This window comes from Pleurodeles waltl, chromosome 12 (genome assembly GCF_031143425.1).
Source record: "Pleurodeles waltl isolate 20211129_DDA chromosome 12, aPleWal1.hap1.20221129, whole genome shotgun sequence".
NCBI classification, from domain to species: domain Eukaryota; kingdom Metazoa; phylum Chordata; class Amphibia; order Caudata; family Salamandridae; genus Pleurodeles; species Pleurodeles waltl.
The window spans coordinates 40,633,219-40,659,535 of NC_090451.1; the positions used below are offsets into that span (position 1 = coordinate 40,633,219).

Genomic DNA, 26,317 nt, shown 5'->3' on the forward strand with positions numbered 1-26,317 from the left:
GACTCACTTCCTAGTTCAAACTGACCACAGACCTCTCAAATGGCTGATGCAAATGAAAGGTGAAAATCCTAAACTGTTGAGGTGGTCCATCTCCCTACAGGGAATGGACTTTATAGTGGAACACAGACCTGGGACTGCCCATGCCAATGCAGATGGCCTTTCCAGGTTCTTCCACTTAGAAAATGAAGACTCTCTTGGGAAAGGTTAGTCTCATCCTCTTTCGTTTGGGGGGGGGTTGTGTAAGGAAATGCCTCCTTGGCATGGTTGCCCCCTGACTTTTTGCCTTTGCTGATGCTATGTTTACAATTGAAAGTGTGCTGAGGCCTGCTAACCAGGCCCCAGCACCAGTGTTCTTTCCCTAACCTGTACTTTTGTATCCACAATTGGCAGACCCTGGCATCCAGATAAGTCCCTTGTAACTGGTACTTCTAGTACCAAGGGCCCTGATGCCAAGGAAGGTCTCTAAGGGCTGCAGCATGTCTTATGCCACCCTGGAGACCTCTCACTCAGCACAGACACACTGCTTGCCAGCTTGTGTGTGCTAGTGAGGACAAAACGAGTAAGTCGACATGGCACTCCCCTCAGGGTGCCATGCCAGCCTCTCACTGCCTATGCAGTATAGGTAAGACACCCCTCTAGCAGGCCTTACAGCCCTAAGGCAGGGTGCACTATACCATAGGTGAGGGTACCAGTGCATGAGCATGGTACCCCTACAGTGTCTAAACAAAACCTTAGACATTGTAAGTGCAGGGTAGCCATAAGAGTATATGGTCTGGGAGTTTGTCAAACACGAACTCCACAGCACCATAATGGCTACACTGAAAACTGGGAAGTTTGGTATCAAACTTCTCAGCACAATAAATGCACACTGATGCCAGTGTACATTTTATTGTAAAATACACCCCAGAGGGCACCTTAGAGGTGCCCCCTGAAACTTAACCGACTATCTGTGTAGGCTGACTAGTTTTAGCAGCCTGCCACAAACCGAGACATGTTGCTGGCCCCATGGGGAGAGTGCCTTTGTCACTCTGAGGCCAGTAACAAAGCCTGCACTGGGGGGAGATGCTAACACCTCCCCCAGGCAGGAATTGTCACACCTGGCGGTGAGCCTCAAAGGCTCACCTCCTTTGTGCCAACCCAGCAGGACACTCCAGCTAGTGGAGTTGCCCGCCCCCTCCGGCCAGGCCCCACTTTTGGCGGCAAGGCCGGAGAAAATAATGAGAAAAACAAGGAGGAGTCACTGGCCAGTCAGGACAGCCCCTAAGGTGTCCTGAGCTGAGGTGACTCTGACTTTTAGAAATCCTCCATCTTGCAGATGGAGGATTCCCCCAATAGGGTTAGGATTGTGACCCCCTCCCCTTGGGAGGAGGCACAAAGAGGGTGTACCCACCCTCAGGGCTAGTAGCCATTGGCTACTAACCCCCCAGACCTAAACACGCCCTTAAATTTAGTATTTAAGGGCTACCCTGAACCCTAGAAAATTAGATTCCTGCAACTACAAGAAGAAGGACTGCCTAGCTGAAAACCCCTGCAGAGGAAGACCAGAAGACGACTACTGCCTTGGCTCCAGAAACTCACCGGCCTGTCTCCTGCCTTCCAAAGATCCTGCTCCAGCGACGCCTTCCAAAGGGACCAGCGACCTCGACATCCTCTGAGGACTGCCCCTGCTTCGAAAAGACAAGAAACTCCCGAGGACAGCGGACCTGCTCCAAGAAAGGCTGCAACTTTGTTTCCAGCAGCTTTAAAGAACCCTGCAAGCTCCCCGCAAAAGGCGTGAGACTTGCAACACTGCACCCGGCGACCCCGACTCGGCTGGTGGCGATCCAACACCTCAGGAGGGACCCCAGGACTACTCTAAGACTGTGAGTACAAAAACCTGTCCCCCCTGAGCCCCCACAGCGCCGCCTGCAGAGGGAATCCCGAGGCTTCCCCTGACCGCGACTCTTTGAATCCTAAGTCCCGACACCTGGGAGAGACCCTGCACCCGCAGCCCCCAGGACCCGAAGGACCGGACTTTCACTGGAGGAGTGACCCCCAGGAGTCCCTCTCCCTTGACCAAGTGGAGGTTTCCCCGAGGACCCCCCCCCTTGCCTGCCTGCAGCGCTGAAGAGATCCCTAGATCTCCCATTGACTTCCATTACAAACCCGACGCTTGTTTCTACACTGCACCCGGCCGCCCCCGCGCTGCTGAGGGTGAAATTCCTCTGTGGGCTTGTGTCCCCCCCGGTGCCCTACAAAACCCCCCTGGTCTGCCCTCCGAAGACGCGGGTACTTACCTGCAAGCAGACCGGAACCGGGGCACCCCCTTCTCTCCATTCTAGCCTATGTGTTTTGGGCACCACTTTGAACTCTGCACCTGACCGGCCCTGAGCTGCTGGTGTGGTGACTTTGGGGTTGCTCTGAACCCCCAACGGTGGGCTACCTTGGACCAAGAACTGAACCCTGTAAGTGTCTTACTTACCTGGTAAAACTAACAAATACTTACCTCCCCTAGGAACTGTGAAAATTGCACTAAGTGTCCACTTTTAAAACAGCTATTTGTGAATAACTTGAAAAGTATACATGCAATTTTTATGATTTGAAGTTCCTAAAGTACTTACCTGCAATACCTTTCGAATGAGCTATTACATGTAGAATTTGAACCTGTGGTTCTTAAAATAAACTAAGAAAAGATATTTTTCTATATAAAAACCTATTGGCTGGATTTGTCTCTGAGTGTGTGTACCTCATTTATTGTCTATGTGTATGTACAACAAATGCTTAACACTACTCCTTGGATAAGCCTACTGCTCGACCACACTACCACAAAATAGAGCATTAGTATTATCTATTTTTACCACTATTTTACCTCTAAGGGGAACCCTTGGACTCTGTGCATGCTATTCCTTACTTTGAAATAGCACATACAGAGCCAACTTCCTACAGCAGACCAGGGGGGTTTTGTAGGGCACCGGGGGGGACACAAGCCCACACAGAAATTTCACCCTCAGCAGCGCGGGGGCGGCCGGGTGCAGTGTAGAAACAAGCGTCGGGTTCGCAATGTTAGTCTATGAGAGATCAACGGATCTCTTCAGTGCTGCAGGCAGGCAAGGGGGGGCTTCCTCGGGGAAACCTCCACTTGGGCAAGGGAGAGGGACTCCTGGGGGTCACTTCTCCAGTGAAAGTCCGGTCCTTCAGGTCCTGGGGGCTGCGGGTGCAGGGTCCTTTCCAGGCGTCGGGACTTAGGTTTCAGAGAGTCGCGGTCAGGGGAAGCCTCGGGATTCCCTCTGCAGGCGGCGCTGTGGGGGCTCAGGGGGGACAGGTTTTGGTACTCACAGTCGTAGAGTAGTCCGGGGGTCCTCCCTGAGGTGTTGGTTCTCCACCAGCCGAGTCGGGGTCGCCGGGTGCAGTGTTGCAAGTCTCACGCTTCTTGCGGGGAGATTGCAGGGTCTTTAAAGCTGCTCCTCGAAACAAAGTTGCAGTCTTTTTGGAGCAGGTCCGCTGTCCTCGGGAGTTTCTTGTCTTTTTCGAAGCAGGGCAGTCCTCAGAGGATTCAGAGGTCGCTGGTCCCTTGGAAGGCGTCGCTGGAGCAGAGTTCTTTGGAAGGCAGGAGACAGGCCGGTGAGTTTCTGGAGCCAAGGCAGTTGTCGTCTTCTGGTCTTCCTCTGCAGGGGTTTTCAGCTAGGCAGTCCTTCTTCTTGTAGTTTGCAGGAATCTAATTTTCTAGGGTTCAGGGTAGCCCTTAAATACTAAATTTAAGGGCGTGTTTAGGTCTGGGGGGTTAGTAGCCAATGGCTACTAGCCCTGAGGGTGGGTACACCCTCTTTGTGCCTCCTCCCAAGGGGAGGGGGTCACAATCCTAACCCTATTGGGGGAATCCTCCATCTGCAAGATGGAGGATTTCTAAAAGTTAGAGTCACCTCAGCTCAGGACACCTTAGGGGCTGTCCTGACTGGCCAGTGACTCCTCCTTGTTATTCTCATTATTTTCTCCGGCCTTGCCGCCAAAAGTGGGGGCCGGGCCGGAGGGGGCGGGCAACTCCACTAGCTGGAGTGTCCTGCGGTGCTGTGACAAAGGGGTGAGCCTTTGAGGCTCACCGCCAGGTGTTACAGCTCCTGCCTGGGGGAGGTGTTAGCATCTCCACCCAGTGCAGGCTTTGTTACTGGCCTCAGAGTGAAAAAGGCACTCTCCCCATGGGGCCAGCAACATGTCTCTAGTGTGGCAGGCTGCTGGAACTAGTCAGCCTACACAGATAGTCGGTTAAGTTTCAGGGGGCACCTCTAAGGTGCCCTCTGGGGTGTATTTTGCAATAAAATGTACACTGGCATCAGTGTGCATTTATTGTGCTGAGAAGTTTGATACCAAACTTCCCAGTTTTCAGTGTAGCCATTATGGTGCTGTGGAGTTCGTGTTTGACAGACTCCCAGACTATATACTCTTATGGCTACCCTGCACTTACAATGTCTAAGGTTTTGTTTAGACACTGTAGGGGTACCATGCTCATGCACTGGTACCCTCACCTATGGTATAGTGCACCCTGCCTTAGGGCTGTAAGGCCTGCTAGAGGGGTGTCTTACCTATACTGCATAGGCAGTGAGAGGCTGGCATGGCACCCTGAGGGGAGTGCCATGTCGACTTACTTGTTTTGTCCTCACTAGCACACACAAGCTGGCAAGCAGTGTGTCTGTGCTGAGTGAGAGGTCTCCAGGGTGGCATAAGACATGCTGCAGCCCTTAGAGACCTTCCTTGGCATCAGGGCCCTTGGTACTAGACGTACCAGTTATAAGGGACTTATCTGGATGCCAGGGTCTGCCAATTGTGGATACAAAAGTACAGGTTAGGGAAAGAACACTGGTGCTGGGGCCTGGTTAGCAGGCCTCAGCACACTTTCAATTGTAAACATAGCATCAGCAAAGGCAAAAAGTCAGGGGGCAACCATGCCAAGGAGGCATTTCCTTACAATATACGTTTGTCCGTGTGCCAGTTAAGCAGACATTTTTAAAAGGGTAGAAGAGGACTTGTAAGGAAATGCCTCCTTGGCATGGTTACCCCCTGACTTTTTGCCTTTGCTGATGCTAAGTTTTGATTTGAAAGTGTGCTGAGGCCTGCTAACCAGGCCCCAGCACCAGTGTTCTTTCCCTAACCTGTACTTTTGTTTTCACAATTGGCACACCCTGGCATCCAGGCAAGTCCCTTGTAACTGGTACCCCTGGTACCAAGGGCCCTGATGCCAGGGAAGGTCTCTAAGGGATGCAGCATGTCTTATGCCACCCTGGGGACCCCTCACTCAGCACAGACACACTGCTTGCCAGCTTGTGTGTGCTGGTGAGGACAAAACGAGTAAGTCGACATGGCACTCCCCTCAGGGTGCCATGCCAACCTCACACTGCCTATGCAGTATAGATAAGTCACCCCTCTAGCAGGCCTTACTGCCCTAAGGCAGGGTGCACTATACCATAGGTGAGGGCACAAGTACATGAGCACTGTGCCCCTACAGTGTCTAAGCAAAACCTTAGACATTGTAAGTGCAGGGTAGCCATAAGAGTATATGGTCTGGGAGTCTGTCAAACACAAACTCCACAGCACCATAATGGCTACACTGAAAACTGGGAAGTTTGGTATCAAACTTCTCAGCACAATAAATGCACACTGATTCCAGTGTACATTTTATTGTAACATACACCCCAGAGGGCACCTTAGAGGTGCCCCCTGAAACCTAAACCAACTATCTGTGTAGGCTGACTAGTTCCAGCAGCCTGCCACACACTAGACATGTTGCTGGCCACATGGGGAGAGTGCCTTTGTCACTCTGTGGCTAGTAACAAAGCCTGTATTGGGTGGAGGTGCTTCACACCTCCCCCTGCAGGAACTGTAACACCTGGCGGTGAGCCTCAAAGGCTCACCCCCTTTGTTACAGCACCACAGGGCACTCCAGCTAGTGGAGTTGCCCGCCCCCTCCGGCCACGGCCCCACTTTTGGCGGCAAGGTAAGAGGAAATAATGAGAATAACAAGGAGGAGTCACTGGCCAGTCAGGACAGCCCCTAAGGTGTCCTGAGCTGAGGTGACTCTGACTTTTAGAAATCCTCAATCTTGCAGATGGAGGATTCCCCCAATAGGGATAGGAATGTGACCCCCTCCCCTTGGGAGGAGGCACAAAGAAGGTGTACCCACCCTCAGGGCTAGTAGCCATTGGCTACTAACCCCCCAGACCTAAACACGCCCTTAAATTTAGTATTTAAGGGCTCCCCAGAACCTAGGAACTCAGATTCCTTCAACCTAAGAAGAAGAGGACTGCTGAACTGGAAAAACCCTGCAGAGAAGACGGAGACACCAACTGCTTTGGCCCCAGCTCTACCAGCCTGTCTCCCCACTTCTAAAGACACTGCTCCAGCGACACTTTCCCCAGGGACCAGCGACCTCTGAATCCTCAGAGGACTGCCCTGCTCTAGAAGGACTAAGAAACTCCAGAGGACAGCGGCTCTGTTCACCCAAGACTGAAACTTTGTTTCAAAGGAGCAACTTTAAAACAACTGCGTTTCCCGCCGGAAGCGTGAGACTTGCTACTCTGCACCCGACGCTCCTGGCTCGACTTGTGGAGAAACAACACTTCAGGGAGGACTCCCCGGCGACTACGAGACTGTGAGTAGCCAGAGTTGCCCCTCCTGGGCCCCCACAGCGACGCCTGCAGAGGGAATCCCGAGGCTCCCCCTGACCGCGACTGCCTGCTTCCCAGATCCCGACGCCTGGTAAAGACTCTGTACCCGCAGCCCCCAGGACCTGAAAGATCGGAACTCCAGTGCAGGAGTGACCCCCAGGAGGCCCTCTCCCTTGCCCAGGTGGTGGCTACCCCGAGGAGCCCCCCCCCTTGCCTGCCTGCATCGCTGAAGAGACCCCTTGATCTCCCATTGATTTCCATTGGAAACCTGACGTGTGTTTGCACACTGCACCCGGCTGCCCCGTGCTGCTGAGGGTGTACTGTCTGTGCTAACTTGTGTCCCCCCGGTGCCCTACAAAACCCCCCTGGTCTGCCCTCCGAAGACGCTGGTACTTACCTGCTGGCAGACTGGAACCGGGGCACCCCCTTCTCCATTGAAGCCTATGCGTTTTGGGCACCACTTTGAACTCTGCACCTGACCGGCCCTGAGCTGCTGGTGTGGTGACTTTGGGGCTGCTCTGAACCCCCAACGGTGGGCTACCTTGGACCCAAACTTGAACCCCGTAGGTGGTTTACTTACCTGCAAAAACTAACTAACTCTTACTCCCCCTAGGAACTGTGAAAATTGCACTGTGTCTAGTTTTAAAATAGCTATATGTGATTTATGTGAAAAGTATATATGCTATTTTGATTATTCAAAGTTCCTAAAGTACCTACCTGCAATACCTTTCATTTGAAGTATTACATGTAAAATTTGAACCTGTGGTTCTTAAAATAAACTAAGAAAATATATTTTTCTATACAAAAACCTATTGGCCTGGAATTGTCTCTGAGTGTGTGTTCCTCATTTATTGCTTGTGTATGTACAACAAATGCTTAACACTACTCCTTTGATAAGCCTACTGCTCGACCACACTACCACAAAATAGAGCATTAGTATTATCTCTTTTTGCCACTATCTTACCTCTAAGGGGAACCCTTGGACTCTGTGCATACTATTCCTTACTTTTAAATAGTGCATACAGAGCAAGCTTCCTACAGGACTGCTGGCATGTGGACGTATGTGCGATTGCAGATCCCAGTGGCGGATTGCAACATATTGCCAGTGTACAGAAGAGGAGAGGCCATATGACTGTTCCAGCTGTAAAAATTTCATGATCCCCGCATGGTCGAAAAAGTCCCCAGTGCGCTTACAATTAACCTGTTGCCATTGTATGTAGGAGTTACTCTGTAAAGCAGGGGGAAAATCTGGGTTTCCAAGTATTGAGGTTTGCGAGGAAATAGGGGTGGACAACCTCTTCGTCGTTTGAACTTTGTCCCAAGCGCCCATGAGGGCTCTTAGTATTGGTGAAATGTATACTCCAGGTGGCCTGCGGTGTTTAGGCAGCCAGGGTACTTTCCATATATGTACACCCTCTATGGCCTGTTTAATGAAGCACCAGTGCTTCTCTGAGTAGGGCCCAGCCCACTCCACCATATACTGAAGCTGTGCTGCCTGGTAATAATATGTGAGGTGTGGGATTCCCAGGCTGCTCTTTGCCGAAGGAAGGTAGGCCTGTATTTGTTTGTTGTTTTTAGCTAGTCTGGCCTTTTGGCCCACCCAGATATAGTTGTCCAGAGTCCCCTGTAGGCGATTCAGGGCTTGCGGTGGGGGCAGCTACAGGAGGGTTTGCATGACATATAAAATGCACAGTAACAGCGTCATTTTTACTGCCGCCAAGTGTCCCAGCCATGAAAGGGCACATCCTTTCCACATGTGTATCATGGAATGGATAGCAGAGAGGAGAGCATTATAATTAGCCTTTGCAGTGCGAGCAATTGTGGTATGAATCTGGAGGCCCAAGTAGGGTACCACATGATCGGCCCATACAAATGGAAAATGGCGCTTAAGAGAGAGTTGGTCTGGTTTGGATATGGTAAGGTATGGTAGGGGTAGTAATTGCAGAGGATGAGACAATGCCACCATAACGTCATCACCATAGAGTGTCAGCATCTGTTTTGTCCTGCTACTGTTCGCCCTGTCGGGTGTCGGAGCTCCCGTTGTGGCACCATCTTGGACACGCCCCCCGCCACATCGAGGTTTAAGTAAGGAATCTACCGATGGATAGCAGGTCTCTCTTTTCCTAATTGAGTATCCTGGAGGTGAAGCGTAACATTAGCTTTCCTTATTCTGCTTTCCTCCCACAAAAATCATGTCCCTGGGGACGAAGATCCTTATTACTCCAGAGGGCCCTGATTAGGCAGGTACCAGTCCTTTTGGCGTGTTTCCATTTGTTTTGCCCTTTCCTTTGGTGCTAAGAGGGAGGTGTCACTAGCGAACAAGTTCAGATCAAATCCTGGCAGACGTTCCTCTCATCCGGGGGAATAAATCTAGCCACTCTGTAATTAAAAATTAATAAACATTATACTTTGAGATTCTGAGCTCTCTAAAGAGTCAGTCGGAGGTGGGCAGACTTCCATGATCCTGACTGGCTGGCTCACACAGAAAATTGGCGTTGTCCAAAATAAACTGATGTAGGCCTTGGTCTGTGAAAAGCAATTTTAGAATTGTCCTTAGAGATACGCAAGCTTAGAATTTACTCATTGTTCATACCCCAAAGAATCTAATGTGAGAAGCTTACATAGTTGCTCCCGATTGGCTGCTTGAGAAGGCACTATAAATCCCGTTTCTGTCCCTCTGTATGGAATGACTATGAAGCTGATGTTTGTTTGGCCTCCCTTACAGCAAAACATTAGCGAGGCAGGATAGGTCTATGAGGTAAAAGAACACACCAAGTTATAACAAAATGAAACAAATCCATATTTAATGTAGTTAAATTGTCATGCTCGGGAAGGAAATCGGATATTAATCTACTACAATACTTAATACCATTTCAGTGACTTGTACACTTTATTTTTAGGAGAATTAAAAAAAACATGATGTTGAGGACAAACAAAAAGGGGATTAATGGATGTCTGTTTAACGTTGCTTAATCGGATTTTTTTTTCTCTTTTTTTTTTTTCTCTAAAACTAAGTCTTTCGCCAGATCTATAAAACATTCTCTTGCAAGCGAGAAGTGTGTGTCTTTATTATGTCTGTCATCCTGAAAAGTTATTATGTAACATTACATTTTTAAAAACCAATGAAAAGTGGAGCAGAAAACTACAAATTAAGCCTGAATCTTCACACACCACAATCATTTATTCAAAAGTGAAAGGTCATCTGCACTGAGAGAAGATTAAGATTTGAAACAAAAATGCCATACTTAGGCATCCTAGATCAGGCATATCCAAAGAGAGTGATACTTGCACAGAATCATTGTCCCAGCTGTCTGATCCAGGACTAATCCAGAAGTCAGACGTTGGGACCATGTATCACAGGATCAGCGGCCAGTGCATTTTTGAGGGTGGGAATTCAGCTGGGTTTCTGCTTTTGTAGGAGGCCTGTAAGATTGAAGACTACTATGAAACATGAGGAACATACGCGCTTTACTCGCCAAGAAACCCACGTAAGGCTCTGACATATTTTGTGATTTTTATAGCTATTTGAAGTAAGGCTCTAATCTTTTCTATCTGAGGTTGGACTACCCTATTCCGCAACGTATAGCCTAGGAATTTTATGTTGTGGACAACCAAGGTGCATTTATCAGGGCTGACCGTTAATCCTGTGTTTTGTAAAGCTGTGTAAAGGTAGTTCACATGTTTTTAGCAGGTGTCACCGTGGATAACATTGTCATCCATATAAGAATTCAAGTATACATGATGTGCTCTAATGATATTCATGAGTTCTGGGATTTCGCTAGTTTCCTGTGCAGAACAAAGACTAGTACCTGAAACTAGAAGAGTCTTGAAGGACTGACCAAAGTTATGTACCCAACTCCTGCATCCTGGACATTGGATAACAGTTTGACTCAAAAATGCTCTTCACACATCTAAAATCAGTGCAGAAATGGAGAGAGAGAGAGAGACATCTTTTTTTTTTTTAACCACCACCTTTCTTAAAGACCAGTTGCTATGGAGAGGTTCTATGATTTGTAATTAAATTAAACTCACTCTGTACAGCATTTCTTTCAGGCTTATTGGGTGTGGTATGGCAGTACTTCAACTTTTGTACCTTTCTTAGCCCTGGAACAGTGTCCTTTTGCATCAGTCTTCCTTGTTACATGTGAAATCGCATTTCCTACAATTCGAGACAGATGCACTAAATTACCCTTTTCTATAGCTGTGTTCTTTGATCACTATACTACTCTTGGCACAAAGAGGGGGTGCTTAGTGGCAACACATCTTCATGGGTGGTTGGCGTGATAGAGCAAATGCCTTTTTAGGGGCACGCGCAAAGCACGCCATCCCTCTTCTAATCTCTCTTTAGGGGGATTTTAACCACGCCCATGTTACGTCAGTCACTTTCATTGGTTCGTGGGCTTGCCTTTTAAAATCCGCTTGTTTTCATTTGTGGAAGGCATGCATACGTCATGCCTTTTCCAGTGTTTAGCACTCCTCGAGAGCACGAAAACGTATGAGGCTCTATGTTTTCCGTATGGTTTCTGGACTTCTTTTTCTCTTTATTTCACAGCGCAATCACGCTGTGTTTTACAAGACTAGTATCTCTAACTCGACGTGATGCGAGACACATTTAATTGCAAATGCTTGTTTACATACTGGATTCAGTGGTTCTTCCCATTTTGTCAGAATGTTAACATGATATATCTGCGAACGGGGCCTCTTATCCAGTTGTGAGTGTGAGTAGTTCAAAGTCCCTATTTTCTTTGACAGAACATGTGTGCTGCACTGACTGAGAGGTGGGAAGGAAAACCAATACTTTGTCTATTGGTTGTGGGATGAATAACCAGGTTCCTGGACTGTGTATTTCTTTATTATTTTGAGCTGTCTGGAGATTGGTGGTTACAGTGTCTCGGAGAATTGTGACCTGTCTCCTAAGGGCTGTACTCAGCCCACTAAAGTAATGTGCTTTTCACCTTCCCAGTCTTCGTGAGTCACATGCAGTAAGGTCTGTAGTGGACACCAAAAAGTGTTTTGGAGGGGCTGGAACCAATGGAGGATTGAGGGGGTACTTAAAAATCAAACAAGCATTTGCAATGCAATAGGTCTCGCATTTGTGATAGTTAGATCTATTGGTGTTGTAAATCAGTGAATCCCAACCTTTTTATCGCCGCGGACCGGTAAATGTTTGATAATTTTTCCGTGGCCCGCTTGTTTTGATTTAATAATTTTAATTTAATTGTATTTAAACATGCCTTCAAGATTTGAAGACCTCGGGCGGCCCGGTGCCGATTGATCCGCGGACCGGCACCGGTCCGCGGCCCGGGGGTTGGGGAACACTGTTGTAAATGACAGTGTCTTTTACCTACGTGTTTTGGTTTGGAGTGTAGTGGATGTATGAATAGAGACGCAGCTGCAGCCCTGTCTAGAGGATTAGAAATAAGGATTTAGCACTGGCACTAGAGAAGCAGCTAGCAGCACAGCCTAGAAGACCTAAAATGAGGAATTACACTGGAACCTGACAGGCAGCTGCACCATTGTCTACATGAGGAATTGCCACGGAGACCAGAGCAGCAGCAAGCAGCACCAGCTGTAGTTTTTAGAATGAATAATTACCAGTGGGACCAGAAAAGCAGCTAGCACCATTGTCTAGAGGACTTGGAATGAGGAATTACCACTGGGACCAGAGAAGCAGCTGCAGCACTGTCTAGAGGACGTAGAATGAGGAATTACCACTGGGACCAGAGAAGCAGCTGCAGCACTGCCTGTAGGATTAGGTATGAGAATTTACCACTGAGACCTGAGAAGCAGCTGTGCCACTGTTTAGAGGACTTAGAATGAGGAAGACTGAAAGTGGATGAGTGTGTCTGCCGGCACACAGAGACAATTATTTCTAAAACAGCAGTGAAGGGAAAAGCGGCTTGGAAAACATCTATTTAAGTATACCCGAGCAGAGGCACAAGAACAAACAAAACCTGAAACCTTCGGTGCCTTTCTAAACACTGTGATTTTACGGGTGTGGTGTGAACACATTGAAATGAACAACCAGAAGAACACTTAGGCTGCAGTGCCCAGACAGGAGGAGTGAGGAGGGGCCATCACACGCTGTAACAGGAGGAGGAAGCGTGAACGTAGTGTGATGGCCCACAAAAATGTTCTCTTAGTAAAATCGCCTGGGAGGGAACTAAGCACACAAAGGAGGGACATTTAGAAAAAATACACCATTGGAAAAAAAATCTTTTAAGACTAGCACAACAAAGAACAAATGGCAATAGTGGGCATGGTTAAAGCCCATAGACTGGGTACAGAATGTCTTGCAGACAGTGCATGCGCCCTGCATAGGCTTGGCCTAAAAAGGGTGAGTAGTAACACTTACCCTAGTCTTTGCACTCTGGACCTGTGGCCTTAGCATTTGGTTGATGGACTGTTTGTATCGTTCCACTAGCCCATTCTTTTCGGGGATGGCATATGGCCGCTCTAAAATGTTTAATCCGGAAAGTTTTGTGCACTTGTCCACCACTTGGTAAATATAGTTTGTGCTTTAATGGATTTTTTCTGATGGCAGATCAGCATGGGCAGAGAAATAGAACAAGGAAATCACATATACAGGATGCAGTAGTTCCGTAGTGTAGAAACGTTTTGGGACATTTGACAGCACATTTGACTATGACTATCAGCTGTCACCGACCCCTTCCACATGGCACCAATGGTCCAACCCATTCTGTTCCTAAGCAATGGAATCCAATCCGGACATTAGGAAGGAATTGCATATGAGTCCAGACTATTCCGGCTTTGTTCTTTAGTTGGCATGTGGAACATGGTTTACAGAAATTAGTTTGTTCCACACGGTTTCCTGACTAGAAGAATCCCTGTAAAATGAGATACTGTGTTTTCTTCACCTAAATGACCCCAGGCCAAATGTCCCCGAGGTTGTTAGGTGGCAACAGTTGGAAGAACTCCATAATTTGTCTTGGGCCAACTGCAGATTAGGTAGCACAAGTAAGTGTCTGCAGCCTCCACAGAACCTAACCTGATATCCTGAGTGAGAGCCTGAAGAGCCCTATCTTGTTGTGTGTTTGTTCGCCTGTGAATGTGGCTAATGGGGACAGCCCTTCACACTATCCAAGGCATAGGCAATAAAAGAAAGGCCTAAACAGTGGGGTGACTAGGTTACATCATTAAAGAGGTGTAGGAAGTTGGCTCTGTATGTGCTATTTCAAAGTAAGGAATAGCATGCACAGAGTCCAAGGGTTCCCCTTAGAGGTAAAATAGTTGTAAAAATAGATAATACTAATGCTCTATTTTGTGGTAGTGTGGTCGAGCAGTAGGCTTATCCAAGGAGTAGTGTTAAGCATTTGTTGTACATACACATAGACAATAAATGAGGTACACACACTCGGAGACAAATCCAGCCAATAGGTTTTTGTATAGAAAAATATCTTTTCTTAGTTTATTTTAAGAACCACAGATTCAAATTCTACATGTAATATCTCATTCGAAAGGTATTGCAGGTAAGTACTTTAGGAACTTCAAATCATCAAAATTGCATGTATACTTTTCAAGTTATTCACAAATAGCTGTTTTAAAAGTGGACACTTAGTGCAATTTTCACAGTTCCTAGGGGAGGTAAGTATTTGTTAGGTTAACCAGGTAAGTAAGACACTTACAGGGCTTAGTTCTTGGTCCAAGGTAGCCCACCGTTGGGGGTTCAGAGCAACCCCAAAGTCACCACACCAGCAGCTCAGGGCCGGTCAGGTGCAGAGTTCAAAGTGGTGCCCAAAACACATAGGCTAGAATGGAGAGAAGGGGGTGCCCCGGTTCCGGTCTGCTTGCAGGTAAGTACCCGCGTCTTCGGAGGGCAGACCAGAGGGGTTTTGTAGGGCACCGGGGGGGACACAAGCCCACACAGAAATTTCACCCTCAGCAGCGCGGGGGCGGCCGGGTGCAGTGTAGAAACAAGCGTCGGGTTTGTAATGGAAGTCAATGGGAGATCTAGGGATCTCTTCAGCGCTGCAGGCAGGCAAGGGGGGGGTTCCTCGGGGAAACCTCCACTTGATCAAGGGAGAGGGACTCCTGGGGGTCACTCCTCCAGTGAAAGTCCGGTCCTTCAGGTCCTGGGGGCTGCGGGTGCAGGGTCTCTCCCAGGTGTCGGGACTTGGGATTCAAAGAGTCGCGGTCAGGGGAAGCCTCGGGATTCCCTCTGCAGGCGGCGCTGTGGGGGCTCAGGGGGGACAGGTTTTGGTACTCACAGTATCAGAGTAGTCCTGGGGTCCCTCCTGAGGTGTTGGATCTCCACCAGCCGAGTCGGGGTCGCCGGGTGCAGTGTTGCAAGTCTCACGCTTCTTGCGGGGAGCTTGCAGGGTTCTTTAAAGCTGCTGGAAACAAAGTTGCAGCTTTTCTTGGAGCAGGTCCGCTGTCCTCGGGAGTTTCTTGTCTTTTCGAAGCAGGGGCAGTCCTCAGAGGATGTCGAGGTCGCTGGTCCCTTTGGAAGGCGTCGCTGGAGCAGGATCTTTGGAAGGCAGGAGACAGGCCGGTGAGTTTCTGGAGCCAAGGCAGTTGTCGTCTTCTGGTCTTCCTCTGCAGGGGTTTTTCAGCTAGGCAGTCCTTCTTCTTGTAGTTGCAGGAATCTGATTTTCTAGGGTTCAGGGTAGCCCTTAAATACTAAATTTTAAGGGCGTGTTTAGGTCTGGGGGGTTAGTAGCCAATGGCTACTAGCCCTGAGGGTGGGTACACCCTCTTTGTGCCTCCTCCCAAGGGGAGGGGGTCACAATCCTAACCCTATTGGGGGAATCCTCCATCTGCAAGATGGAGGATTTCTAAAAGTTAGAGTCACTTCAGCTCAGGACACCTTAGGGGCTGTCCTGACTGGCCAGTGACTCCTCCTTGTTGCTTTCTTTGTTCCCTCCAGCCTTGCCGCCAAAAGTGGGGGCCGTGGCCGGAGGGGGCGGGCAACTCCACTAAGCTGGAGTGCCCTGCTGGGCTGTGACAAAGGGGTGAGCCTTTGAGGCTCACCGCCAGGTGTCACAGCTCCTGCCTGGGGGAGGTGTTAGCATCTCCACCCAGTGCAGGCTTTGTTACTGGCCTCAGAGTGACAAAGGCACTCTCCCCATGGGGCCAGCAACATGTCTCTAGTGTGGCAGGCTGCTGGAACCAGTCAGCCTACACAGCTAGTTGGTTAAGTTTCAGGGGGCACCTCTAAGGTGCCCTCTGTGGTGTATTTTACAATAAAATGTACACTGGCATCAGTGTGCATTTATTGTGCTGAGAAGTTTGATACCAAATGTAGGAAGTTGGCTCTGTATGTGCTATTTCAAAGTAAGGAATAGGATGCACAGAGTCCAAGGGATCCCCTTAGAGGTAAAATAGTGGTAAAAATAGATAATACTAATGCTCTATTTTGTGGTAGTGTGGTCGAGCAGTAGGCTTATCCAAGGAGTAGTGTTAAGCATTTGTTGTACATACACATAGACAATAAATGAGGTACACACACTCAGAGACAAATCCAGCCAATAGGTTTTGTTATAGAAAAATATATTTTCTTAGTTTATTTTAAGAACCACAGGTTCAAATTCTACATGTAATATCTCATTTGAAAGGTATTGCAGGTGAGTACTTTAGGAACTTTAAATCATAAAAATTGCATGTATACTTTTCAAGTTATTGACAAATAGCTGTTTTAAAAGTGGACACTTAGTGCAATTTTCACAGTTCCTGGGGGAGGTAAGTTTTTGTTAGTTTTACCAGGTAAGTAAGACACTTACAGGGTTCAGTTCTTGGTCCAAGGTAGCCCACCGTTGGGGGTTCAGAGCAACCCCAAAGTCACCACACCAGCAGCTCAGGGCCGGTCAGGTGCAGAGTTCAAAGTGGTGCCCAAAACACATAGGCTAGAATGGAGAGAAGGGGGTGCCCCGGTTCCGGTCTGCTTGCAGGTAAGTACCCGTGTCTTCGGAGGGCAGACCAGGGGGGTTTTGTAGGGCACCGGGGGGGGACACAAGCCCACACAGAAATTTCACCCTCAGCAGCGCGGGGGCGGCCGGGTGCAGTGTAGAAACAAGCGTCGGGTTCGCAATGTTAGTCTATGAGAGATCTCGGGATCTCTTCAGCGCTGCAGGCAGGCAAGGGGGGGATTCCTCGGGGAAACCTCCACTTGGGCAAGGGAGAGGGACTCCTGGGGGTCACTTCTCCAGTGAAAGTCCGGTCCTTCAGGTCCTGGGGGCTGCGGGTGCAGGGTCTCTCCCAGGCGTCGGGACTTTAGGTTCAAAGAGTCGCGGTCAGGGGAAGCCTCGGGATTCCCTCTGCAGGCGGCGCTGTGGGGGCTCAGGGGGGACAGGTTTTGGTACTCACAGTATCAGAGTAGTCCTGGGGTCCCTCCTGAGGTGTTGGGTCTCCACCAGCCGAGTCGGGGTCGCCGGGTGCAGTGTTGCAAGTCTCACGCTTCTTGCGGGGAGCTTGCAGGGTTCTTTCAAGGCTGCTGGAAACAAAGTTGCAGCCTTTCTTGGAGCAGGTCCGCTGTCCTCGGGAGTTTCTTGTCTTTTCGAAGCAGGGGCAGTCCTCAGAGGATGTCGAGGTCGCTGGTCCCTTTGGAAGGCGTCGCTGGAGCAGGATCTTTGGAAGGCAGGAGACAGGCCGGTGAGTTTCTGGAGCCAAGGCAGTAGTCGTCTTCTGGTCTTCCTCTGCAGGGGTTTTCAGCTAGGCAGTCCTTCTTCTTGTAGTTGCAGGAATCTAATTTTCTAGGGTTCAGGGTAGCCCTTAAATACTAAATCTAAGGGCGTGTTTAGGTCTGGGGGATTAGTAGCCAATGGCTACTAGCCCTGAGGGTGGGTACACCCTCTTTGTGCCTCCTCCCAAGGGGAGGGGGTCACAATCCTAACCCTATTGGGGGAATCCTCCATCTGCAAGATGGAGGATTTCTAAAAGTTAGAGTCACTTCAGCTCAGGACACCTTAGGGGCTGTCCTGACTGGCCAGTGACTCCTCCTTGTTTTTCTCATTATTTTCTCCGGCCTTGCCGCCAAAAGTGGGGCCTGGCCGGAGGGGGCGGGCAACTCCACTAGCTGGAGTGTCCTGCTGGGTTGGCACAAAGGAGGTGAGCCTTTGAGGCTCACCGCCAGGTGTGACAATTCCTGCCTGGGAGAGGTGTTAGCATCTCCACCCAGTGCAGGCTTTGTTACTGGCCTCAGAGTGACAAAGGCACTCTCCCCATGGGGCCAGCAACATGTCTCGGTTTGTGGCAGGCTGCTGAAACTAGTCAGCCTACACAGATAGTCGGTTAAGTTTCAGGGGGCACCTCTAAGGTGCCCTCTGTGGTGTATTTTTCAATAAAATGTACACTGGCATCAGTGTGCATTTATTGTGCTGAGAAGTTTGATACCAAACTTCCCAGTTTTCAGTGTAGCCATTATGGTGCTGTGGAGTTCGTGTTTGACAGACTCCCAGACCATATACTCTTATGGCTACCCTGCCCTTACAATGTCTAAGGTTTTGTTTAGACACTGTAGGGGTACCATGCTCATGCACTGGTACCCTCACCCATGGTATAGTGCACCCTGCCTTAGGGCTGTAAGGCCTGCTAGAGGGGTGTCTTACCTATACTGCATAGGCAGTGAGAGGCTGGCATGGCACCCTGAGGGGAGTGCCATGTCGACTTACTCGTTTTGTCCTCACTAGCACACACAAGCTGGCAAGCAGGGTGTCTGTGCTGAGTGAGAGGTCTCCAGGGTGGCATAAGACATGCTGCAGCCCTTAGAGACCTTCCTTGGCATCAGGGCCCTTGGTACTAGAAGTACCAGTTACAAGGGACTTATCTGAATGCCAGGGTGTGCCAATTGTGGATACAATGGTACATTTTAGGTGAAGGAACACTGGTGCTGGGGCCTGGTTAGCAGGGTCCCAGCACACTTCTCAGTCAAGTCAGCATCAGTATCAGGCAAAAAGTGGGGGGTAACTGCAACAGGGAGCCATTTCTTTACACAAGCCCCCCCCAGCCCACAGGCCAGGAGACTCAGCCAACGCTGGAAGAGTCTTCCTAGTCTGTCAGGCGAGGAAGAGTAGAGGAAATGGCTGGTTTGTTGCAGGGCCTACTCTGCCTTACATCCTCCTGTTCAGGTCATTCCCTCTGGGGAACTGACCCACTTCCACAGTGATAGGACCTAGTCTGAACTGCCTCTTGTCTGCCTCTTCAATGTCTCCACCCATTCTTTTTATTTTGGGTTTAGAGGTATCCACCTCTGCTAATCTTATCTTGGCCAGGGTTACCCCTAGCTTACCCAGAGAGGTTACCCAGAGCTGGAGTAACCCCACCATGACCAATAGGGTCAGGGGGCCTAACTTGCTATTTGGCATGGGGTCAGACCACCATGCTAAGGATAGTGCAGCCATAAAGGCTAACACCCAGCAGAGGCCACTGACAGCTGTCAGTGCCCAGAACCACACCTTTAGCTCTTCACCTAAAAGGGAAGGGGCTAAGTTACAGGCTTCTTTGGGTTCAGGTTGCCTGTCTGCTGTATTGGAGTGGGGGGTTACCACATCTTGTAGTAAACACCCTTCTTCCACTCTTTCTTCTGTTAGCTGAGGAGCCACCCACTCAGGTTTAACAGTTGCCTGACTAGCCAGGACTTCTTGTGGGTCAGGTTGGACTTTATCAGGGCCATTTTTGGAGTTCTCCCCTACTGGAGCAGAATCTCCTTGGCTTGCTGTAACCTTGGCTAAAGGTTGTCCACCCCTCCTACTCTGTTTTCTTTTCTTCTTCTTCTGGGGCCTGCTTGCATTTACTGCAGAGGTAGGACTTCCAGAATCCTTGGGAGAGGACTGGCACTGTACCAGTTCCTCTCTTGAGCTCTGACTAACCTCTGGGGAGTCATTTCCAAGGAGACAATCAAGGGGGAGGTCTGTACTGACTACTACCCTTCTCCAGCTAAGAGTGCCACCCACTTCTATGGGCACTAAAGCCACAGGCCTCTTAGTGACCCTGTCTAGGCTAACTCTTACCCTGGCAGTCTCACCTGGGATGTACTGGTTTGAGAGCACCAGCCTGTCATGCACAATAGTGTGACTGGCACAAGTGTCTCTCAGGGCAGTGGTTGGGATTCCATTCACCAGTAGGTGGTGGAAGTGTCTACTTCCCTCTGGAATCTCCAACTCACCTGTTGGGCCCTGTTTCCAGTTGAAGGCTAGGAAGACCTCCTCATCTGAGGAGTCATCTCCCATGGCTACACTGGTTACCCCAGGAATTTTGTTCTGGGGTTTGTTTTTGGGACAAGAAGTGTCCTTGGTGTGGTGCCCAGACTGTTTACAGTTGTGGCACCATGCCTTAGTGGCATCCCAGTTCTTACCCTGGTACCCACCTTTGTTTTGGGTTGTGTCTTCGGGCCCACCCACCTGTTCTGGTTTTTGGGGGCCTACAGAGGACTCTTTTTCTTTGTTTCTAGTGTTACCCACTTTCTCCTGGGGAGTTTTTGTAACCCCTTTCTTTTGGTCACCCCCAGTGGAAGTTTTGGTTACCCTAGTCTTGACCCAGTGGTCTGCCTTCTTTCCCAATTCTTGGGGAGAAATTGGACCTAGGTCTACCAGATACTGATGCAACTTTTCATTGAAGCAGTTACTTAAAATGTGTTCTTTCATAAACAAATTATAAAGCCCAACATAGTCACACACTTCATTTCCAGTTAACCAACCATCTAGTGTTTTTACTGAGTAGTCTACAAAATCAACCCAGGTCTGGCTCGAGGATTTTTGAGCCCCCCTGAATCTAATTCTATACTCCTCAGTGGAGAATCCAAAGCCCTCAATCAGGGTACCCTTCATGAGGTCATAAGATTCTGCATCTTTTCCAGAGAGTGTGAGGAGTCTATCCCTACACTTTCCAGTGAACATTTCCCAAAGGAGAGCACCCCAGTGAGATCTGTTCACTTTTCTGGTTACACAAGCCCTCTCAAAAGCTGTGAACCACTTGGTGATGTCATCACCATCTTCATATTTTGTCACAATCCATTTGGGGATTTTTAGGATGTCAGGAGAATCTCTGACCCTATTTAAGTTGCTGCCACCATTGATGGGACCTAGGCCCATCTCTTTTCTTTCCCTTTCTATGGCTAGGAGTTGCTTTTCCAAAGCCAATCTTTTGACCATCCTGGCTAACAGGGGGTCATCTTCACTGAGAGCATCCTCAGTGATTTCAGAAATGCTGGACCCTCCTGTGAGGGAAGCAACATTTCTGACTATCATTTTTGGAGACAGGGCTTGAGAGGCCCTGGTCTCCCTATTTAGGACTGGAAGGGGGGAATTGCCCTCCAAGTCACTAATTTCTTCCTCTGTGAAGTCATCCTCAGAGGGGTTGGCTTTTTCAAACTCTGCCAACAGCTCCTGGAGCTGAATTTTGGTAGGTCTGGAGCCAATGGTTATTTTCTTTATAGTACAGAGAGACCTTAGCTCCCTCATCTTAAGATGGAGGTAAGGTGTGGTGTCGAGTTCCACCACCTGCATCTCTGTATCAGACATTATTCTGCTAAGAGTTGGAATACTTTTTTAAGAATCTAAAACTGTTTCTAGAATCTAATTCAAACTTTTAACAAACTTTTAAACTCTAAAAAGACAATGCTAAACAGGGACTTAACACACAAGGCCCTAGCAGGACTTTTAAGAATTTAGAAAACTTTCAAATTGCAAAAATGAATTTCTAATGACAATTTTGGAATTTGTCGTGTGATCAGGTATTGGCTGAGTAGTCCAGCAAATGCAAAGTCTTGTATCCCACCGCTGATCCACCAATGTAGGAAGTTGGCTCTGTATGTGCTATTTCAAAGTAAGGAATAGCATGCACAGAGTCCAAGGGTTCCCCTTAGAGGTAAAATAGTGGTAAAAATAGATAATACTAATGCTCTATTTTGTGGTAGTGTGGTCGAGCAGTAGGCTTATCCAAGGAGTAGTGTTAAGCATTTGTTGTACATACACATAGACAATAAATGAGGTACACACACTCAGAGACAAATCCAGCCAATAGGTTTTTGTATAGAAAAATATCTTTTCTTAGTTTATTTTAAGAACCACAGGTTCAAATTCTACATGTAATATCTCATTCAAAAGGTATTGCAGGTAAGTACTTTAGGAACTTCAAATCATCAAAATTGCATGTATACTTTTCAAGTTATTCACAAATAGCTGTTTTAAAAGTAGACACTTAGTGCAATTTTCACAGTTCCTAGGGGAGGTAAGTATTTGTTAGGTTAACCAGGTAAGTAAGACACTTACAGGGCTTAGTTCTTGGTCCAAGGTAGCCCACCGTTGGGGGTTCAGAGCAACCCCAAAGTCACCACACCAGCAGCTCAGGGCCGGTCAGGTGCAGAGTTCAAAGTGGTGCCCAAAACACATAGGCTAGAATGGAGAGAAGGGGGTGCCCCGGTTCCGGTCTGCTTGCAGGTAAGTACCCGCGTCTTCGGAGGGCAGACCAGAGGGGTTTTGTAGGGCACCGGGGGGGACACAAGCCCACACAGAAATTTCACCCTCAGCAGCGCGGGGGCGGCCGGGTGCAGTGTAGAAACAAGCGTCGGGTTTGTAATGGAAGTCAATGGGAGATCTAGGGATCTCTTCAGCGCTGCAGGCAGGCAAGGGGGGGGTTCCTCGGGGAAACCTCCACTTGATCAAGGGAGAGGGACTCCTGGGGGTCACTCCTCCAGTGAAAGTCCGGTCCTTCAGGTCCTGGGGGCTGCGGGTGCAGGGTCTCTCCCAGGTGTCGGGACTTGGGATTCAAAGAGTCGCGGTCAGGGGAAGCCTCGGGATTCCCTCTGCAGGCGTCGCTGTGGGGGCTCAGGGGGGACAGGTTTTGGTACTCACAGTATCAGAGTAGTCCTGGGGTCCCTCCTGAGGTGTTGGATCTCCACCAGCCGAGTCGGGGTCGCCGGGTGCAGTGTTGCAAGTCTCACGCTTCTTGCGGGGAGCTTGCAGGGTTCTTTAAAGCTGCTGGAAACAAAGTTGCAGCTTTTCTTGGAGCAGGTCCGCTGTCCTCGGGAGTTTCTTGTCTTTTCGAAGCAGGGGCAGTCCTCAGAGGATGTCGAGGTCGCTGGTCCCTTTGGAAGGCGTCGCTGGAGCAGGATCTTTGGAAGGCAGGAGACAGGCCGGTGAGTTTCTGGAGCCAAGGCAGTTGTCGTCTTCTGGTCTTCCTCTGCAGGGGTTTTTCAGCTAGGCAGTCCTTCTTCTTGTAGTTGCAGGAATCTGATTTTCTAGGGTTCAGGGTAGCCCTTAAATACTAAATTTTAAGGGCGTGTTTAGGTCTGGGGGGTTAGTAGCCAATGGCTACTAGCCCTGAGGGTGGGTACACCCTCTTTGTGCCTCCTCCCAAGGGGAGGGGGTCACAATCCTAACCCTATTGGGGGAATCCTCCATCTGCAAGATGGAGGATTTCTAAAAGTTAGAGTCACTTCAGCTCAGGACACCTTAGGGGCTGTCCTGACTGGCCAGTGACTCCTCCTTGTTGCTTTCTTTGTTCCCTCCAGCCTTGCCGCCAAAAGTGGGGGCCGTGGCCGGAGGGGGCGGGCAACTCCACTAAGCTGGAGTGCCCTGCTGGGCTGTGACAAAGGGGTGAGCCTTTGAGGCTCACCGCCAGGTGTCACAGCTCCTGCCTGGGGGAGGTGTTAGCATCTCCACCCAGTGCAGGCTTTGTTACTGGCCTCAGAGTGACAAAGGCACTCTCCCCATGGGGCCAGCAACATGTCTCTAGTGTGGCAGGCTGCTGGAACCAGTCAGCCTACACAGCTAGTTGGTTAAGTTTCAGGGGGCACCTCTAAGGTGCCCTCTGTGGTGTATTTTACAATAAAATGTACACTGGCATCAGTGTGCATTTATTGTGCTGAGAAGTTTGATACCAAACTTCCCAGTTTTCAGTGTAGCCATTATGGTGCTGTGGAGTTCGTGTTTGACAGACTCCCAGACCATATACTCCTATGGCTACCCTGCACTTACAATGTCTAAGGTTTTGTTTAGACACTGTAGGGGCACAGTGCTCATGCACTGGTACCCTCACCTATGGTATAGTGCACCCTGCCTTAGGGCTGTAAGGCCTGCTAGAGGGGTGTCTTACCTATACTGCATAGGCAGTGAGAGGCTGGCATGGCACCCTGAGGGGAGTGCCATGTCGACTTACTCATTTTGTTCTCACTAGCACACACAGGCTTGTAAGCAGTGTGTCTGTGCTGAGTGAGGGGTCTCTAGGGTGGCATAATACATGCTGCAGCCCTTAGAGACCTTCCCTGGCATCAGGGCCCTTGGTACTAGAAGTACCAGTTACAAGGGACTTATCTGAATGCCAGGGTGTGCCAATTGTGGATACAATGGTACATTTTAGGTGAAGGAACACTGGTGCTGGGGCCTGGTTAGCAGGGTCCCAGCACACTTCTCAGTCAAGTCAGCATCAGTATCAGGCAAAAAGTGGGGGGTAACTGCAACAGGGAGCCATTTCTTTACAAGAGGTTACTGTATTATTACTGCTGTGTTAAGACCAATGTTTCCCTGGTTGACTAAAGGAAATAATTCAAATGTATGTAATTTGTGATGAGAGCCATACCTGAAACTGTTGTTACTGATCATTTTTGTTCCTTATTTTTCGCTGTAGCGGGGGTAAAGTTTGATTGCTGTTGAGATATTATATATTAGAAACTCTCTCTCTCTCTCTCTTTCGGTACAGAAAACATCCTCTTGGTATTCTTAGAACTGTAGATAACTCTATAAATTTCCATATTTATTAACTTGTGTTTTCTTGTAGGTTTATGTTTGACGAGAGCACATATGAGTATAAATATTATAGGTTAAAACTTTTGGAAATGCAAAAGTTAAAACAAGCCACGAAGGATTCAGAAGTCCAAGCTAATGCATACCAGAGGTCTCCTGAAGATCTAGCAAATGAGTCCGTGAGAGCCATGTTGCTGGCAAGGAAAATTGCAGCAGCAAAGAAAAGATTTCGTAACGTCATCCCAGTTCGCAAGAAGAAAAAAGTTATATTAACCAAAGGGACTCAGACAGACCCTGAAATAACTTTTGCCCAGAATCCTCTTCCCAAGACAACCTCTGTTGTTACAGAGGTGGAGCTTCCTCAGCGTGTGACATCACAGCAGACTCCATCCTCTGAATCTCAAGCCATTTCTAATCTACCTTGCACTTCCAAAAGCCCAGAAAGGACAGAGAATCCCAAATCATTAGCCTCTGAAATCATTGTGGAATCCAAGCTGTTGACTCCGTTACGAGCATCAGAACGTAAGTGTTTTTTGTATTTATTATGCATACTGTCAAAATAAATGGGTTTCCTGGATAACTGTAGAGTAACAAAATTGCTTGTGAGCCAGCCTTAAGTAAGGCTTGAGGTCTCACAACGGCAAAGTGAAAAAATCTCATGGTGGTTTTTCAGTGTTGCTGTTAGTGGCCTGATCTGGCACCCTGTCTCTTTGCAGATCACTTTTAACCAGCTTTACAGTGTCTTACAGCAGGCTAGGAAAATGTATGCCGGTCCTAGATGTATTATTGGTAATGATGTACAGTGGAAAAAGAACTCATATATATGTTGTTCTTTAAATATAAACTGATTTCCTGGTTTTATTCCTAAAAGGCTACATAAAGTATCATAAGTAATGCAGAGTAGTTTGAGAATTATGAAGACTGTTGGGTCATTTTATTTGTATTACACTATATAATTTTGCAAGCCCCCGGTCTGTCCTGTAGATGTGTCTGTATGTACATTCTTAAAAGTTTTACCCTGTACGGTTGCATGATGTGTGCATAGATGTGTGTCTTGGGCATGAGTTCCAGATGGCAAGGACAGTGCCCCTCCAAAGATTGTGTAGGTTCAGGTCAGACATTCAAGAAATGTATATTTATGCTTGGGTTTTGTAGAGCACTCTGTCACCCTCAGTAGGGTATCATGGAGCTGAAACTAAAGATTCCTGAATATGGCTAGATAAAGGGCTGAAAAATGTGGGGAAATAACCAAGTTTTCCACAACTTTCTGAACTTAAGTAACTTTGATCTGGAACAGAGATACAGGGGCAGCCAATGCCACCTAACTGCATCCACAAATGAAAATGTTGTTGCTCATAGATTTTAGGTGACAAGTCGTGGTCATAAGAAGCTAATGATTCATGGATTTTAATGCACGAAAAGGAAGGTACCGCTTAACGAGATACAGACGTGGTGATTATTGGGATAATAAATTTCCCTGTGAACCAAACAATGGGATTTAAAATGAATGTCTGTCTCACTAGCAGAGGAGAGGCTAAAATAGGAGAGATATGATTCCTACAGATTATGTCACATGCCAACCTGGCTGCATAATTCTGAATCCGCTGTAATTTACGGATCACACAGGAGGGAAGACCCAGGTAGATGGCTTTCTAGTAATCTAAAAGAGAAGAAATGAAAGCATTCAACATGTGCATCTTTTCAGCAGGGCTAAAACTATAAAGCACACAATTCAGAGTATGTAGTTGAAAAAGGCAAACATTCACCACCTCTTAGACCTGGTGTGCGAGAGTTAGTGGCGAGTCAATTTTTATTCCGAAATTCGTCGCCACTTTTACAGGAAGGGGACTGACCGTGATGAAGGCCAGGATGAAATGTTCAGATTCTCCGGGAATTTAGGTGAGCACAAAATCTCTGTCTCGTTTCCATTCAGCGCCTGGAAACCATATGGGTGATTAGTCACGCTTTACAGCCCATGATTGATTT

At 48.4% G+C, this 26,317-nt stretch overlaps 1 protein-coding gene across 1 annotated transcript in view; it reads left to right on the plus strand.

Moving 5' to 3' along the window:
• Positions 1–26,317, plus strand: part of LOC138267428 (SURP and G-patch domain-containing protein 2-like) — a 156,370-nt gene that overhangs the window by 36,792 nt on the left and 93,261 nt on the right. Inside the window, exon 5 of the mRNA XM_069216360.1 lies at positions 24,366–24,853. Within this exon, the coding sequence (XP_069072461.1) occupies positions 24,366–24,853 (488 nt within the window). The remainder of the gene's footprint in view (positions 1–24,365; positions 24,854–26,317) is intronic.